This window comes from Erythrolamprus reginae, chromosome 9, assembly GCF_031021105.1.
Source record: "Erythrolamprus reginae isolate rEryReg1 chromosome 9, rEryReg1.hap1, whole genome shotgun sequence".
NCBI lineage: Eukaryota > Metazoa > Chordata > Lepidosauria > Squamata > Dipsadidae > Erythrolamprus > Erythrolamprus reginae.
The window spans coordinates 17845802-17861608 of NC_091958.1; the positions used below are offsets into that span (position 1 = coordinate 17845802).

Below are 15807 nucleotides of genomic sequence, written 5' to 3' on the forward strand. Positions count from 1 at the left end.
TTTATTTTATTTTAGTTTATTAATTCTATTTCAGATTGGTTGGGCTGGACAACTGTGGGTTTTCAAATTTATATAAAAAATGTGTAACAATAACAAAATCACCCTAAAGAAGTATCATCCCTTTTCTAATACCAATCAATTTAAAACAAGAGACTGATATTATAACTAATAACTAATAAAAATAATTAAATCAGAACTTCTTGATGGCCAAAGGCCACACTTGACAGAGTGGGACAAAATCATGACAAAAAGTAGATGTAGTTGTGTTCCTATATTACATATGTGAGCTGAACCAGTGTTCTCCAACCTTGGCAACTTTAAGACTTAAGTCCACAACTCTTAAAATTGCCAATGAGCTGGACTACAATTTCCTGGAGTGCTAAAAAGGGTGTGGGATTTATTTAAGTGTTCTTATACCTATATTAACATTTCTTGTAAGGATTGCATCACGATTTATCTATGTAGTAGAGAAAATAGCTTCGAGTTGTCAGCAATTGTGGTTGAAAGGCTATAGTACATTTTAGAGAAGTATACACCTAAGTCCTAGGAAGGGCAGTCAAAGAGAAATCCTGGAAAATTGTTATCATTTCTAGAACGCAGGATGTAGGGTGATTAGAGGAAGGCAAATTCCAGACCATGAAGTATAATAGCACCTAGCAATAACAGTTAGACTTATATACTACTTCAGAGAGCTTTACAGCTCTCTCTAAGGTTTACAACCTTTTCAATCTACCTTAGGTTACAGAGTGAGCATATTGCTTCCAACAATCTGGGTCTTCATTTTACCAATCTTGGAAGGATGGAAAACTGAGTCAACCTTGAGCCTGGTCATATTCAAACTGCCAAATTACTGGCAGCCAGCAGTCATCAGAAGTAGCCTGCAGTACTGCACTTTAACCACTGTGCCACCATGGCTTTTAACCTAAGGGCCTTTTACAGCCTAAGAGGTAAGCAAAATTGGCTCTTCTCTGAAACATGGACTTCAACTCCCAGAATTCCTGAGCTAGCATGATTGGCTCAGGAATTATGGGAGTTGAAGTCTACAGGTCATGGAAGAGCCAACTTTGCCTACCCCTGAAAGTATATAAGTATAAACTTAAGTCCTATGAAGAATTGTCAGCCTTCCCGGAATGTAGAATGTAGGATCATCCAGAGGAAGGCCAATGTTAGGAGGGAGGAGTAAGAAGTATTTGACCAATTATTTGTTTATTTAGAGTGGGGGAAAAGCTCATCTACGCTAGATGGATTCAAATGGAGGGTCAATAGTTTTGTGCTGAGGATGTTATCATTTCTTCTCACTTCCATTCATTATGACTCCAGACTTTGTATTGGGAACTGTCGTCTGGGCTCACCATTTTGTGATATTTCCTTTGCAGTCATTGTGGTGCTTTTTGTAACATTAAGGAGACACAAGAACGAGCCTCTGATTATCAAAGACGATGAAGACGTGAGAGAAAACATCATCCGGTATGATGACGAAGGGGGTGGCGAAGAAGACACCGAAGCGTTCGACATCGCGACATTGCAGAACCCAGACGGAATAAATGGATTTTTACCCCGTAAGGATATTAAACCTGATCTTCAATTTATGCCCAGGCAGGGCCTGGCACCAGTCCCTAATGGAGTTGACGTTGATGAATTTATCAACGTTAGACTCCACGAGGCTGATAATGACCCCACAGCTCCTCCGTATGACTCAATCCAGATATATGGTTATGAGGGAAGAGGATCCGTGGCCGGTTCCTTAAGTTCTTTAGAGTCAACAACTTCAGACTCAGATCAAAATTTTGACTACCTCAGTGAATGGGGACCCCGTTTTAAAAGACTTGGGGAATTATATTCAGTGGGGGAAAGTGACAAAGAAACTTGACAGCGGATTACAAAACGTTCACATTTCTTTCCCCAGTCTTGACTTAAAACTCTCATGTAATATTCTAGAGCCACCAGAGTTCATTGCGACTAATGTGGCTTTTTGTTTAGGGGGCAACTTTAGCACCAGTCATCTTTTAAAAATCAACTACATTGTAACGTTGAACCAAAAAAAAGAAAAGTACATAAATCAAAAAAATATATATGTTAGGAGGTCTGAGTCTCGTGGAGTGTGGCGTTAAGTAAGTAGAGTGTCTAGAAGTCTTTGGATATTCTATATTCACATGACCACTCCGAAGATGGGGTCTAGAGCTTTGATCGTCTTTGGCAACGGGAACCAGTCATGCAATGGAGAAGGTCTTTCCGCTTCCTAATGGACTTCTGTAGGACATTTTTTTGGTAAAGAAGATTATCTTCTGAGAGTCCATTAAGAACAAAGGGTTTATCTCCCCACTACCCACCAAGATTTCACAAGGGAAAAAGAAAAAAGCATAAAATTTAAAGCAATATCTGTCGTCTTTCCAGTGCTGATATTTTTTTCTCTTAAAGACAGGATTGATTATTAAAAAAAAAAAACCTTCTTGGCCTCAACTGTGCAGTGACTCAAAGTTGTACATAGAATAATTGTTGGCTGCAAAAAAACCCACACACACACACACCACCACAGACCAAACAATAACATCTTTAAATATTGTGTCAAGCCTTAAAATATTCACATGTTCTTAATCCATTCCAGGGACAGGATTCAAAGTCCACAATTGTGGGGAGGAAATCTGACAATAATGGATTGTTTTCTAGAAGGACTGATCCTTTTTTTGACTTTCATAAAGGGGAAAAAAAGGAGAGGGATCACTGAAGAGGATGGACTCACATATATGAAACTGAAGCTGGTTTTATTGCTAAAGAATGCATTTATTTGTTTAATCCTTGAAATAAATATTTTATTGATGTCCATTACTGCTTTTATTTATGAAGGTTCGGTTTTGGAAGTGTATAAGGGGGAAAAAAAAGAACCATCTAAAGTATTGTATTCCATCAACTGACAAAAGTTTTAAAGTGATTTCTTCCATATATAGTGAATGTTATTTGAAACATGCTTTTTCAAAAACGAAACAGATTGTTAGCTGTAGAGGAGTAAAAAAAATGAATGCTAGTCAGTGAGAAAAAATGTCCCTAGAGGAAGTTAACTTTGGATGTTTTTTATATTTATATTATAAACCTACTAACTATGTTCAATACAAGCACAAACAGCTGGAAGTAAACCAGTTCTTGTGAATATTAAAACAAACAAAAAATGACTCTAAATTTTAAAAATTCCACACAAAATACCATAAGGTTTTTCTGCTGTGCTAGAAAAGGATCCAGTGTGTATATGTATACATATATATATATTTTCTGCTAATGTTCTTAGCTTTTATTTCTTTTTTCCCTTAAAATATTCATAGTTCTGTATGAAAACAACCTATGGAAGCTGTCAGCATCCTCAATTTGTAATGGAAACTTATCATTTAGAAGTAGCGTCTGTATAATAAAATTAAATGGAATATAAAATCATTTTACTTTTTTTCCCTATTTCTGTTTGGAAGCTTTCATTTTTTTAAAAAAAATATCTTCAATGTATTGTATTCAAAAAAAACGAAAATGGGAAAAAAACAAAGCAAAATACCTGTATTGTTTCCTACTTTATGGAAATATATATATTTTTATAAATACCTTCTTTGTGATCACGGTTTCTTTTGGTGTTACCTGTATCTTGCAGACAGTTGTAATTTCTTTTAAAGTCTTTTAAGTAATAAGCGCATTGCGTGGATATCAGACAATATATGAATTTCCTGCCCTGCAAAATAGAAGTAGAATGACTTCCACGAAAGGAACCAAAGAGAGAATTTGAATTCCAGCTGCATTGACAAAACCACCGTCAGTCAATTGCGAAAGGCAGCTTTACTCGGAACACCGTACATCTTGTGGCAATGCCTTTAAGATTGTTAGACAAGAAGGACGGCTGCTTATGCTAGGTGGACAAATGGCAAATACAGACTGACTCCATGACCAACCGTAATAATAAAAGATGCAGAAATGAATTGAGATTTTTACGAAGACCTGTACATGTTATAAATTCACCATGTCCAGAATTCTTAGGTTGATGCAATGCCAAAACAATGAAACCATAGCATGATGTAACACAATGTCCCAATTCATGCAAACACACACACACACATACAGTTTGATTGTTTGATTATGTGCCATCAAGTCATTTTCAACTTTTAGCAAGCACATAGATCGTTTTTGCTCATGATGATTTATCCCTAACCTAATCTTTCTCGTCTTCCAACAGTGCACCCATCGCTACTGTAACTGAGTCCATTCAACTTGCTGCTGGTCATCCTCTTATTCTCTTTCCTTCTACTTTTCCCAGCATTACAGCCTTCTCCAGAGAGCTGGGACTTCACATAATGTGTCCGAAGTAGGATAATTTGAGACTGGTCATCTGTGCCTTGAGTGAGAACTCTGGGTTGACTTGTTTAATGATTCATTGGTTTTGTGTTCTTCGGTGTCCGTGTTAATCTCAGGATTCATCTTCAACACCAAAGTTCAAAAGTATTAATACTCTTTCTATCTTACTTTTTCTATGTTCAATTCACAAGCGTATACAAAGGCAGAAACTGCCAAGCCAAGAGATTTCGCACCAGAGATAAATCCCTTGTGTGTCTAATAACCTGATGTGAAATTTGCAGATCAGCCGCTAAGCATAAGGACTCATAAATGTGAGGAGGAGGTTTTCCTCAATGTTCCTTTCTCTGATACCCTTGAAGGCCACTAAATAAAGTTGAATTATTGATCTCAAAACATTCTGCTCGATATATGAAAATGAGAATGCAGCACTATACAGTACCCATGTAAGTGAGCAAATGACTGTGTGATACGAGTAATAACAGTGATGTTACAATTTATTTTAAAATGTCACTTCCCTCCCACATTTCTTAAGAACATAAATAAACTGAAAAATGGACTATAAACAGGATCATTTATAGCTGTTTATTAAAGTCAACTGTAACAGCATGAAGGGTATGTGCAGAAGGGTGAAGTAGCATTGCAGTATGGCATTTCAATGTTTTCATGCTTGCTTCAAAAGAAGATTGACAAGTAGCCATAATTTCATGGGGTGGAGAGTTCCATATGATGGCATTACATTCATGTATATAACTGTCTCATATATAACTAACAAAAATGTTGCAGGATAAAGTGTTTCTCTTAAAGGTTTCAATCCACATCTACAGTATATCCTCTTCTTGGACTTTATATCCCCCCCACCCACACACCCACACAAATCCTGTTTTCCCCTACTGGTCCCTGTGGTTAGCATTCAGGGCTTAATGAACAAATCCATTGCAGTACTTACTTTTTCTGGAGAGACACAATTTCTTTAGATAATCTCATTTTCCTTCTTTCCATCCTTCAAGAGCCATGGCGGCACAACGGTTAGTACTTTAGTACTGACTGCCCACAGCCGCAAATTCAATCCCGACCATCTCCAAGTTGACTCAGCCTTCCATTCACTGGAAAGCCACCCGCTGCTGGAGCTACGGGTGTGGTCCCAGCGATGCCCCTCCCCACATGATACTAAACTTCTGCACATGTACAGAAGTCAAATCTTGTGTGAGGACACACGAACGAGATTTTGGCAGTTTTTGCCGATATTTTTCCTTCCGTGCACAGATGCAGAAAACTGGCGAAAATCATAGAAATATAGAAGACTGACGGCAGAAAAAGACCTCCTTGTCCATCTAGTCTGTCCTTATACTATTTCCTGTATTTTATCTTAGGATGGATATATGTTTATCCCAGGCATGTTTAAATTCAGTTACTGTGGATTTACCAACCACGTCAGCTGGAAGTTTGTTCTAAGCATCTACTACTCTTTCGGTAAAATAATATTTTCTCAAGTTGTTTCTGATCTTTCCCCCAACTAACCTCAGATTGTGCCTCCTTGTTCTTGGGTTCACTTTCCTAATTAAAAACACTTCCCTCCCGAACCTTATTTAACCCTTTAACATATTTAAATGTTTCAATCATGTCCCCCCTTTCCCTTCTGTTCTCCAGACTATGCAGATGGAGTTCATTAAGTCTTTCCTGATACGTTTTATGCTTAAGACGTTCCATTGCTGAAATTTCACTCATGTGAGCATCTTCACACAAAATTTAGCTTCGGGGGCATGCACAGAAACCAAATCTCCCACAGAGGCATGCCGGGAGTACGCAGCTACACATGCATCCCGGAATTTACTACCACTCTTTACCACTCATACCGGGAGCAGCCCATTCCTGCTTCGATCCTCCTGAAGTCTGTAAAATGTTGGCCGACTCTTAACTTCTTAAAGAAGGCTAATGTAGAGCAGTATATGGAACAAACTTCCAGCACATGTGGTTGGTAAATCCTCAGTAACTGAATTTAAACATGCCTGGGATAAATATATAACCATTCTAAGATAAAATACAGGAAATAGAATAAGGGCAGACTAGATGGACCATGAGGTCTTTTTCTGTCATCAATCTTCTTCTATGTTTCTATATATTCTAAATCCAAATGCTATTATTATTGCTATTCTTCCTTTCATCTATTTATTTATTTTTGGTACTTCTTTAAAAAAAACCCAGCACCTGGAGAACTGAATATAGTGTAAGTGTAATCTATAATACTCATACAATTATGGATTCTAGAAGTTTTTGCAAGTTGATCCTCAACTCATGTTTTTCTCTCAGCAGACTGAGATCTCAAAAACATGAAGCCACTTACTTATTGTTAATCCCATCTCCCCCACACACACACACAAATTAAAAACAAATAACATACTTGTATAAGAAGCATCTTCCTCCCCACTCCGCCCAAAAAAGAGGCTGGAAATTTCGTGACGTATTCTACTTCAAATGAAACTTTTTCAAAACTTTTTTCCCCCAACCCTAATGAAGAAGTAGTGATCTTCCTGGCTCTTCCCTGGCTTCATAGTTCCCTCTAAGCTGAGCAGTGAGCAATCGCTCACATAAAAATCATCATCAACTCAGAGTTTTCCAAACCTGCCCAGAAGCCGAGAGGGAAAGAGTGAGAGGGAAGGAGAGAGAGAGGAAGAGAGAGAAACAGATAGAAAAAAGAGAGGAAGGAAAAGAGAAAGAAAAAGAATGGGAGTAAGGAAGAGAGAAAGAAAATCAAAATCTAGTTTGAAACTAGCTCAACTATTTAAGTGGCATTTTGATATTGATAGAGTTGCCTTATTATGAGCTCACTGTTATAGACACACAGTACAGTATTTTATTTTGAAATTCTCTGAGGCAAAACAGGGTGGATTTTTTGTTTGTTTATTTGTTTGTTTACTTATTTATTTTTTCTGTGCTGCCCAGTCCCGAAGGGACTGCCGCTCAGACACTATACTTTTCCGCCCACCCCCCCCAAAAAATTAGAGGGAACACTGCCTGGCTTGCTGGCCTTTTCATTGCTACTCCCGCCAAATAAGGTTTTTGCCAGCCCTAATTCTTTGCAGGTTTTTTTCATTGCTACTCCCTCTGAATGAGTTCTTTTTTAAGCCCTAACCAGGGTATAAAATAATGTGCTGAAGTTGACCAGACTAAGGACACTAGCCAGATGAATACCTGGTAGGCCGATTCCCCCCCCCCTCTATTTTCCTCCCAAAATAACTAAGATGTGTCTTATACTCTGGTGTATCTTATATACTCCCCAAAATACAGTAATGTCTATCTTTAATACAGTTCTCCATAAACAGTATGCAATTATTTAATCTGGGAAAATCCCTAGAAATGTTCTTTCTCTGTGAAATTGCTTTTTTAAAACATCTCCTCTTCAGCGTATTTTTATATGGGGGAGGGGTGTGTTTAAATATGTTGTAATTTATTCCTTACTGTTGTCAATGTCAGTGACATTTAAATAATTAATTATAATTAATTAATTATTTGATAGCAGATCCTGGAGAGATTCATTGACTGGCTCTATCTAATTTTCCCTTAAGCTGTAAACTTCCTGTCTGAGCTGAGAAAGCCTGACAGAAGGAGTTTTATCTTCCTGATATCTTCCCCTTGAGACTGAATATAGGCCAGCAAGATTTCAGGCCACTGGAGAAATAATTGTGCCATGAGAGATACAGAAGTCATCTTGACCACTTTCCTATCTCAGGAAAACCACAGAGAATGGCAGGGACCCCTTTGCACTTCGCAAAAAGTGATAAGAACAATTTTTAAAAATACAAAATGAATGTAAAACTATCTCCAAAGTATTAAAGCTGGAATATACATAGTTGGTCATTGAATCAATTCAGGTACCTTATTTGCTTTTCAAGGATGTCAAAGTCCTCCTTTGAGAGGGGCAGCATATAAATCCCAACTCCATCCCTACTGTATATACTATATATATACCTGAATGCATCTATTGATCAGTGACCAACTATCCCTCACCTAGGACATGTTTCGTAATCCTGGGCCATGGCCCACTACTAGTAGTCTATTTACAACTGGATTGCACGAGCTGCACATACACACCAGCCTGTCACTCACATAGCCTAGTTCTCTTCTCTCAACCCCCCCACCAGGCCACTAAGCAGTGAAGGGCTGCACATTTTTTACTACCAAACTGTGGGCAAGGCTTATTTTGTGGGTGTTGCTCACCAGCCATATGACCAGGTGGGAGTGGCTTAATAATCATGTGATCAGTGGTGGCTTAAAGGTCATGTGACTAGCTTAAAAGTGGCCAACTTGATGTCACTCAAGACAAGGATTTGTGTTTGGGCTAGGGTGCCTGGCCTCTCCTCACCTCAAAGAGATACAATTTCCATATTTACTATTACTGAACATCCAAAATATACTATTTAATTCTATGTATATATGCCATATGTGCACATACATATTACACACAGGCGCACAAAAATATACATTATCTGCTATGTAAACTGTATGTGTATGTACACACACAGAGAGAGAGAGAGAGCTCTTCTAAAATTATGCACTTTCAACCTCATTTACTGCAATAGAAAAAACACCCAGAGCCCAGAAGGGCAAAAAGGGGAAAAAAATTCATTTTTTTTCTACTGGTTCTGCATACCTGACCATACCCGTAGGAGCCCATCACTGCCACTAAGCCACAAAAGTTGGGAATCTCTGACCTAGAATCTTCTTTGAATGGGGAGACTGGGATATAGTAGTGTTCTTGGAACAGTGGTTCTCAACCTTTCTAATGCTGCAACCCCTTCATACAGTTTCTCATGTTGTGGTGACCCCCAACCATAAGTCTAGCGCCAATTCTCCCAACAGAGCTTTAAATTGATTGGCAACAAGGTCAGAGGGACAGCCCCCACTGCAAATGCCTGATTGGTCAGATTATAAAAATATGTCCCAAGGCGCAAGAATAGAAGCTATGATTCTTAACACCATGGGAAATTTGTCTTTTCCCATGGTCTTAGACGACCCCTGTGAAACTCTCGTTTGACATCCTTCCAAGGGGAACTGACCCTCAGGTTGAAAACCACTGTCTTGGAAGATGGAAACTGACCAAGGAGAGATTCAGCCTGGAAATAAGGAGGAACTTTTTGACAGTGAGAGCAATCAACCAGTGGAACAGCTTGCCTGTGAAGGTTGAGACCTCTAACACTTGAGACTTCCAAAGGGAGATTGGACTGCCATTTGTCCAATATGGTGCAAGGACTCCCGCTTTGGTGGGGGGTTGGACTAGATGACCTACAAAGTCCCTTCCAATTCTAATAATAATCTAATCTAACCTTCCAGGTAAACTATTGCAATGTTCTTTATATGGATGGGGGGGGAAAGCCTTGAAATTATGGCAGAATGGAGTAGTAAGACCGCAGGCTGGAATAATGTTTACAGATCATAAAGTAAGAGAAACTGTATTGTCTCCTTGTATATTTAAGACTGGATTATTGAAGAAGACCTCTCCTAGTATGTAACAGTCAAACTTCATTTCTTTGAATGTCACCATCTGGATGTTCTATTTTTTATTTTATTTATTTATTTTGTCCAATACATAATACACACTGAAGAGAAAGATATGTAATAATATAAGTAAAGAAAAGAATAGAAGACAAGATATAAAAGTATAGGTGAACATATTTGAAAGGAAGAAAAGATAAATGAGATAAGGAGAGACAATTGGACAGGGGACGGAAGGCACACGGGTGCACTTATGCACGCCCCTTACTGACCTCTAAGGAACCTGGAGAGGTCAATCGTGGATAGTCTAAGGGAAAAATGTTGGGGGTTAGGGGTTGACGCTACTCAGTCAGGTAATGAGTTCCACGCTTCGACAACTCGGTTGCTGAAGTCGTATTTTTTACAGTCAAGTTTGGAGCGGTTAATATTAAGTTTGAATCTGTTGCGTGCTCTTGTGTTGTTGTGATTGAAGCTGAAGTAGTCATTGACAGGTAGAACGTTACAGCATATGATCTTGTGAGCAATACTTAGATCGTGTTTTAGGCGACGTAGTTCTAAGCTTTCTAGACCAAGGATTGATAGTCTGCTTTCGTAGGGTATTCTGTTTCGAGTGGAGGAGTGAAGGGCTCTTCTGGTGAAGTATGTTCTGTCTGTCGTCTTGCATTTGGACAGAACATCTGCAAGCCTGATCGCCTGCTCTTTTCCTTTCTAAAACATTTTTTTTAAACTTCTCTATTACTGTGGGTCCTGAAATATGGTTTCTTTTTATTTCATTTAAGGATGTTATCCTGTGGATTTTATGGCTTGTAATTGGCCCTGAGATCCTTAAGGCAGGTGGCAGGCTATCAATGGTTTAATACTGCAAGCCATGTTGGGTACTTCGATAAGCTGAAAAGCACAGGATGGGTTTAATGTTTTAAATAAGAAACAATAAAATATTTTAACGAGTGGATCAAATAGTTATGCTCAGTGGAAAATCTGGGTGTTCGGGATAATGTTCTCCGGTGATGCGCAGATAATTTGAGCTTCAGCTGACTAATGAAACTGTGATTTGCATTCTGATTTTTATGCACACACGCCCAAACTCATACAGATATGGTTTGGTTTTAGAGATGAAATTTGGGATTTATGTCAATGTTCCAATCCAGAATACAAGTACTCCAATATGTGGATCAAATTACCTTCCTAAATCGCCTAGAAATTTAAGCCAAGTAGTTCCTCCCTGTGATTACATTTCTTCATGTAATGCCTAACAGGTTTCTTTGAAGAGAAACTCTCAATATATGACCTTCCAATTGCCTTTTTTGATTGAAACTGCAACAGAGACCACGGCGGTAATAAGATTCCCTCCCTCCTCTCCTAAAATGCTATTGTCTCTACTGTAGGAGAACCAAAGCATGTCAAAAATCTCATTGGCATCAGTCAAAAAGGACCCGATAACCTATATCATGGGGTGTTGCTTTAAATTATGTGTCTGTGCAATTTTAAAGCAGAAAAATGAATCTGAAGGAAGATGGGAACTAATCACGGTTCTATCTGTGGTAAATGTTAAGGTGCTTGTGAAACCGGTCTCACCTAACAGCGTTTAGTGGGTGAAATCAACATAAATTCTGCTGTGGAGTGGAAAGGGTTCAAGGCAAATAGCCTTTTTTTATTTATTATTTAGCTATTCCACATTTCAAGGATCAGTAACCTTTTCAGAGCTAGATACCATTGCACAATATCCTCCAAATTACATTTGCTAATCTTCCACGCCGAAGCACCAAATGCTCCAGAGAATTCATAAGTGGTCACAAAACCTCTGCATTCTTTTGACGTCTGGAGATTCTAGGGATACGCGAGAGAGGTCCAAGAAGCATTTGACATTTTCAAAGCTGAGTCTCGACAAACTCAGGATTCACAAGGATGGAGCACCTTTTTAAGGTGGGCCATATTTTTGTGTGTTCTTTTTATATAAAGAAGCTAAGTCATCATTACCACCCAGAGTCCCTGCATTGTGAAATTCAAAGACTCCACAGCAGAGGTATCAAATAATAAATAAATACTTTCTTGTCATTTTATGTTTGTTTGTTTGTTTGTTTACTTACTTACTTACTTACTTACTTACTTACTTACTTACTTACTTACTTACTTACTTACTTACTTACTTACTTACTGGACTTTTTATGTCGCCCGTCTCCGAGGACTCAGGGTGGCTTACAACCTATAATAAAACAACGTGTAACATTTTAGATCCAATCAATTACATATAAAATCTAAAAACCCAAGCCATAAAAAGCAGTCATTCCCATTCAACCAACTTTCTCTCAGCACATTCATTGGCCGGGGGCAAGAACCTAATACCCTTAAGCCTGGCGACATAAATGAGTCTTGAGACTCTTTTGAAAGGCAAGGAGGATGGGAGCAGTACAAATCTCTGGGGGGAGTTGATTCCAGAGGGCTGGGGCCCCCACAGAGAAGGCTCTTCCCCTAGGACCCGCCAACCTACATTGTCTAGTTGGTAGGACCTGGAGAAGTCTGACTCTGTGGAACCTAAGCGGTCGCTGTGATTTGTGCGGCAGAAGGCGGTCCCGTAGGTATATACACAATATACCCATGCAACAAAATTTGTATGACGCCAAAGACCAATCTCAGCATATATAACAATCAGAAATAACATGCTCTACCCAATATCAAACTCATATTGTCAGGGTGGCATCATGTACAAATCCTGGGCGTAGGCATAGCCAACAAGGTAACGTATCCAGCCCGTGATCCAAGAGTTAGTTTGACAACCCTGCTCTACAGTTTCTTTGTCTTCTCCTCTCCCTTCTCTCCTCCCTCCTTTATCCTTATCCCCCAAAAATATACCTATTTAACAATATTTACACAATTGTTTGAATGCAAAATACTATTTCCACTTCCTGGGAAATTTTCAGATATCTGCATTCCATCCAGAAGTGGCTTTCAGCAGGTTCTGACCAGTTCTGGAGAACTGGTAGTGGACACTTTGAGTAGCTCGGAGATGCTATAGCAGAAATTTTGAATAGTTCAGAGAACTGGCAAATGCCACCTCTGGCTGGCCCCAGAGTGGGGTGGGAATGGAGAGAGAATGGAGATTTTAGAGTATCCTTCCCCTGCCTTGTCCACCATGCTATATCCACTATGTCACACCCATGGAACCAGTAGTAAAAACAATTTGAAACCCAGCACTGCCTCCATCCCTTAAACACTAATTATTTTCCTAATGAGGAAAGGAGGGGAGGGGAAGGGGGGGAAAAGTAGAAATATTTGAAATTCACATTGCAGATTCCAAGTAACGACAACAACAATAACAACAACAACAGAGTTGGAAGGAACCTTGGAGGTCTTCTAGTCCCACCCCCTGCGTAGGCAGGAAACCCTACACTACTTCAGACAGATCGTTATCCAACATCTGCTTAAAAACTTCCAGTGTTGGGGCATTCACAACTTCTGGAGGCAAGCTGTTCCACTGATCAACCGTTCTGACTGTCAGGAAATTTCTCCTTAGCTCTAAGTTACTTCTCTCCTTGTTTAGTTTCCACCCATTGCTTCCTGTTCTACCCTCAGGTGCTTTGGAGAATTTGCTTTGGTTTTTCTTCAGTTATTTGATCAATTGGCAGAGTATTATTTATTCCTACTCATAGCCACCCTGAGGAATTTTTCCAATTCCAAAGGAGTGAAAAGTTCTGTTTGGACAGCTCAGATGATGTAGTCAGTTCAAGCTCAATGCCTATTTACACCCATGTAGTTATTTTTAGGCAACACTGTGGAAGCCTTCGGCATTTAGGGGACGTCTCTAATTCCTTTCCTCTTGACTTCTATTCTAGTACACCATTGGCTAGAAAACTCAGATCCAAGTTCTCACCAATTATTAGCTATTTTGCTCAGATAGGCCAGGGACTGTCATCCACAGCAGAAGTCGTACCAAGAAAATGGGGGGGGGGGGAAGATACAAGACCCATAATTTATATCCATTTCCATCTCTCTCTCTCTCTCTTGGACATTTTTCTTCACTGTGATCTTTCTTTATCCTTCTATCCCCAATCCTTTGTATGCCATCACTTTCAGAATTGGCCGTGGCTGAATATTGTAAGATGCTGTGAGAGGGCTGAAGAAAAGGGCAAAGGCAAGGTTTTGCCAAGCTGATAACTAGCTGTGGCTCAGTGTGAAAAAGAGACAGACTCGATATTCTCTTTCTAGATAATATTTTTATTCAGCACTGGACAAAGGTGGGCCCTCCCATAAAGCTGGAAGAATCCTGAATGCAATTTCAAGCAAGTATATATAGTCTTCGGAGAGGGGCGGCATACAAATCTAATAAATTATTATTATTATTATTATTATTATTATTATTATTGTTGTTGTTGTTGTTGTTGTTGTTGTTGTTATTGTTGTTGTTATTGTTATTATTATAATTTATAAGGATATATAAGGAGCTGTGATGTTCCTTCAATACACCAGGGTGATTCGACACAAAAATATGTAACCCTTCCCTGGTGCAGAGCTGAAGGGATTGGATACTGTAGCCTATAGGATAATTCTCTGCCTTACAAGGCAAAGGTTGCAGGTTCAAGTCCCAGTGGGTATGGCTGGCTGATGAGGCCAAAATAAGGCCGAAATAGATCTATCCTAGTCTCCCTTAATTTTCAAATTCAGCAAAAAAACATGTGACATATATATACATACATACATACATACATATATATATATATTTGTTTTCGTAAATTTTCACGGGTATATGTATGTAGATTGTTCTGAGTTCGTCAGGCTGGAGTTCCAATCTATACACACACACACACACACACACACACACACACACACACACACACACACATTTTCTTCAGTTACATAAGTAGGAATATGGTCATATAAAATATAGCAATTACAAAACATTCCCATTTGTTTTGTTTTTTTAGCCTTGCCTGTAATTTCTTATGTGAGTTTCCAGGTTCCTTAGGAGCTGTCCTTCCTTTCATTTCCATCATCTCAGCACAAGAACCTCATGACCAGTCATGGGCTCCTGCAGGTATGGTCAGGTACGTAGAACTGGTAGAAAACTTTTGGTCAGGTACGCAGAACCTGGGCTTTGGGTATATTTCTCCTATCGCAGTAAATGAGGTTGAATGTGTATAATTTTAGAAGAGCTATGCATGTCTGTGTGTACATACTGTTCTGTCGGGCTCTCTGGTAGACTCCTCCCAAAAATTCACAGGTACAAATTTCAGACACACACACACATTTGAAAATTCAAAACAATGTTCTTTATCATGAAAATTCACTTAAACTAAGCCCTCTTTTGGTATAGCAAAGAGCACTCGTCTCCAAACAAAATGGTAATTTGTACAAGTCCTTTATCAGTTCTGTGATACTTAGCTTGCAGCTGTGAGGCAATTCACAGTCCTTCTTCTTTCACAAAGTGAAACACACTTTGCTCTGGTTTAGTTTCAAAGCGGGGAAAAATCAGCACACAAAAGGTCAAAGTCAATAAAGTAGGCACGAAACACAACGATCAGATAATCCTCCACAATGGACAAACCTACAGACTGCTATTTATAGTAGCCTCACTAATTACCACAGCCCCACACAACCACAGGTGGCCTCATTTTCTTTGATAATAATCTCTCAGTTGTTGTTGCCTATGCATCGCTTTCCGCATGCATGGCTGTATCATTAACTCTTGTTCTGAATCCAAGGAGGAGCTAGATAATTGATCTCCTTCTGAGCTGTCTGCCACACTCTCCTCCTCCCTGTCACTCATGTCTTCTTGGTCAGAGGAGCCTTCATCATCAGATTCCACTGGGGGCAAAACAGGCCTGTAGCATGTGGATGTCTCCCCCACATCCACAGTCCTTGGGGCAGGAGCTGGGCCAGAGCTAACCACAACACATACACATACAGTTTATATAGTAGATAAGATATATATTTGTATGCCTGTGTGTACAGATAGGGCATATATACATAGGATTAAATAGTATATTTTGGATGTTCAGT

The 15807-nt window shown here is 39.2% G+C and overlaps 1 protein-coding gene across 6 annotated transcripts in view; it reads left to right on the plus strand.

Annotated features, from left to right (window-relative positions):
- LOC139171918 (cadherin-8) overlaps positions 1-4886 on the plus strand; it is a 292669-nt gene extending 287783 nt beyond the window's left edge. For 4 of the 6 annotated variants that reach the window (XM_070760413.1, XM_070760416.1, XM_070760415.1 and 1 more), the window contains one exon: positions 1377-3420. In XM_070760413.1, coding sequence (XP_070616514.1) covers positions 1377-1870 — 494 coding nt within the window. In that variant the 3' untranslated portion in view covers positions 1871-3420. Of the gene's footprint in view, positions 1-1376; positions 3421-4204 lie in introns of those variants that run through there. The other 2 variants (XM_070760417.1, XM_070760418.1) reach the window with 2 other exon arrangements.
- The last annotated feature ends 10921 nt before the right edge of the window (positions 4887-15807 follow it).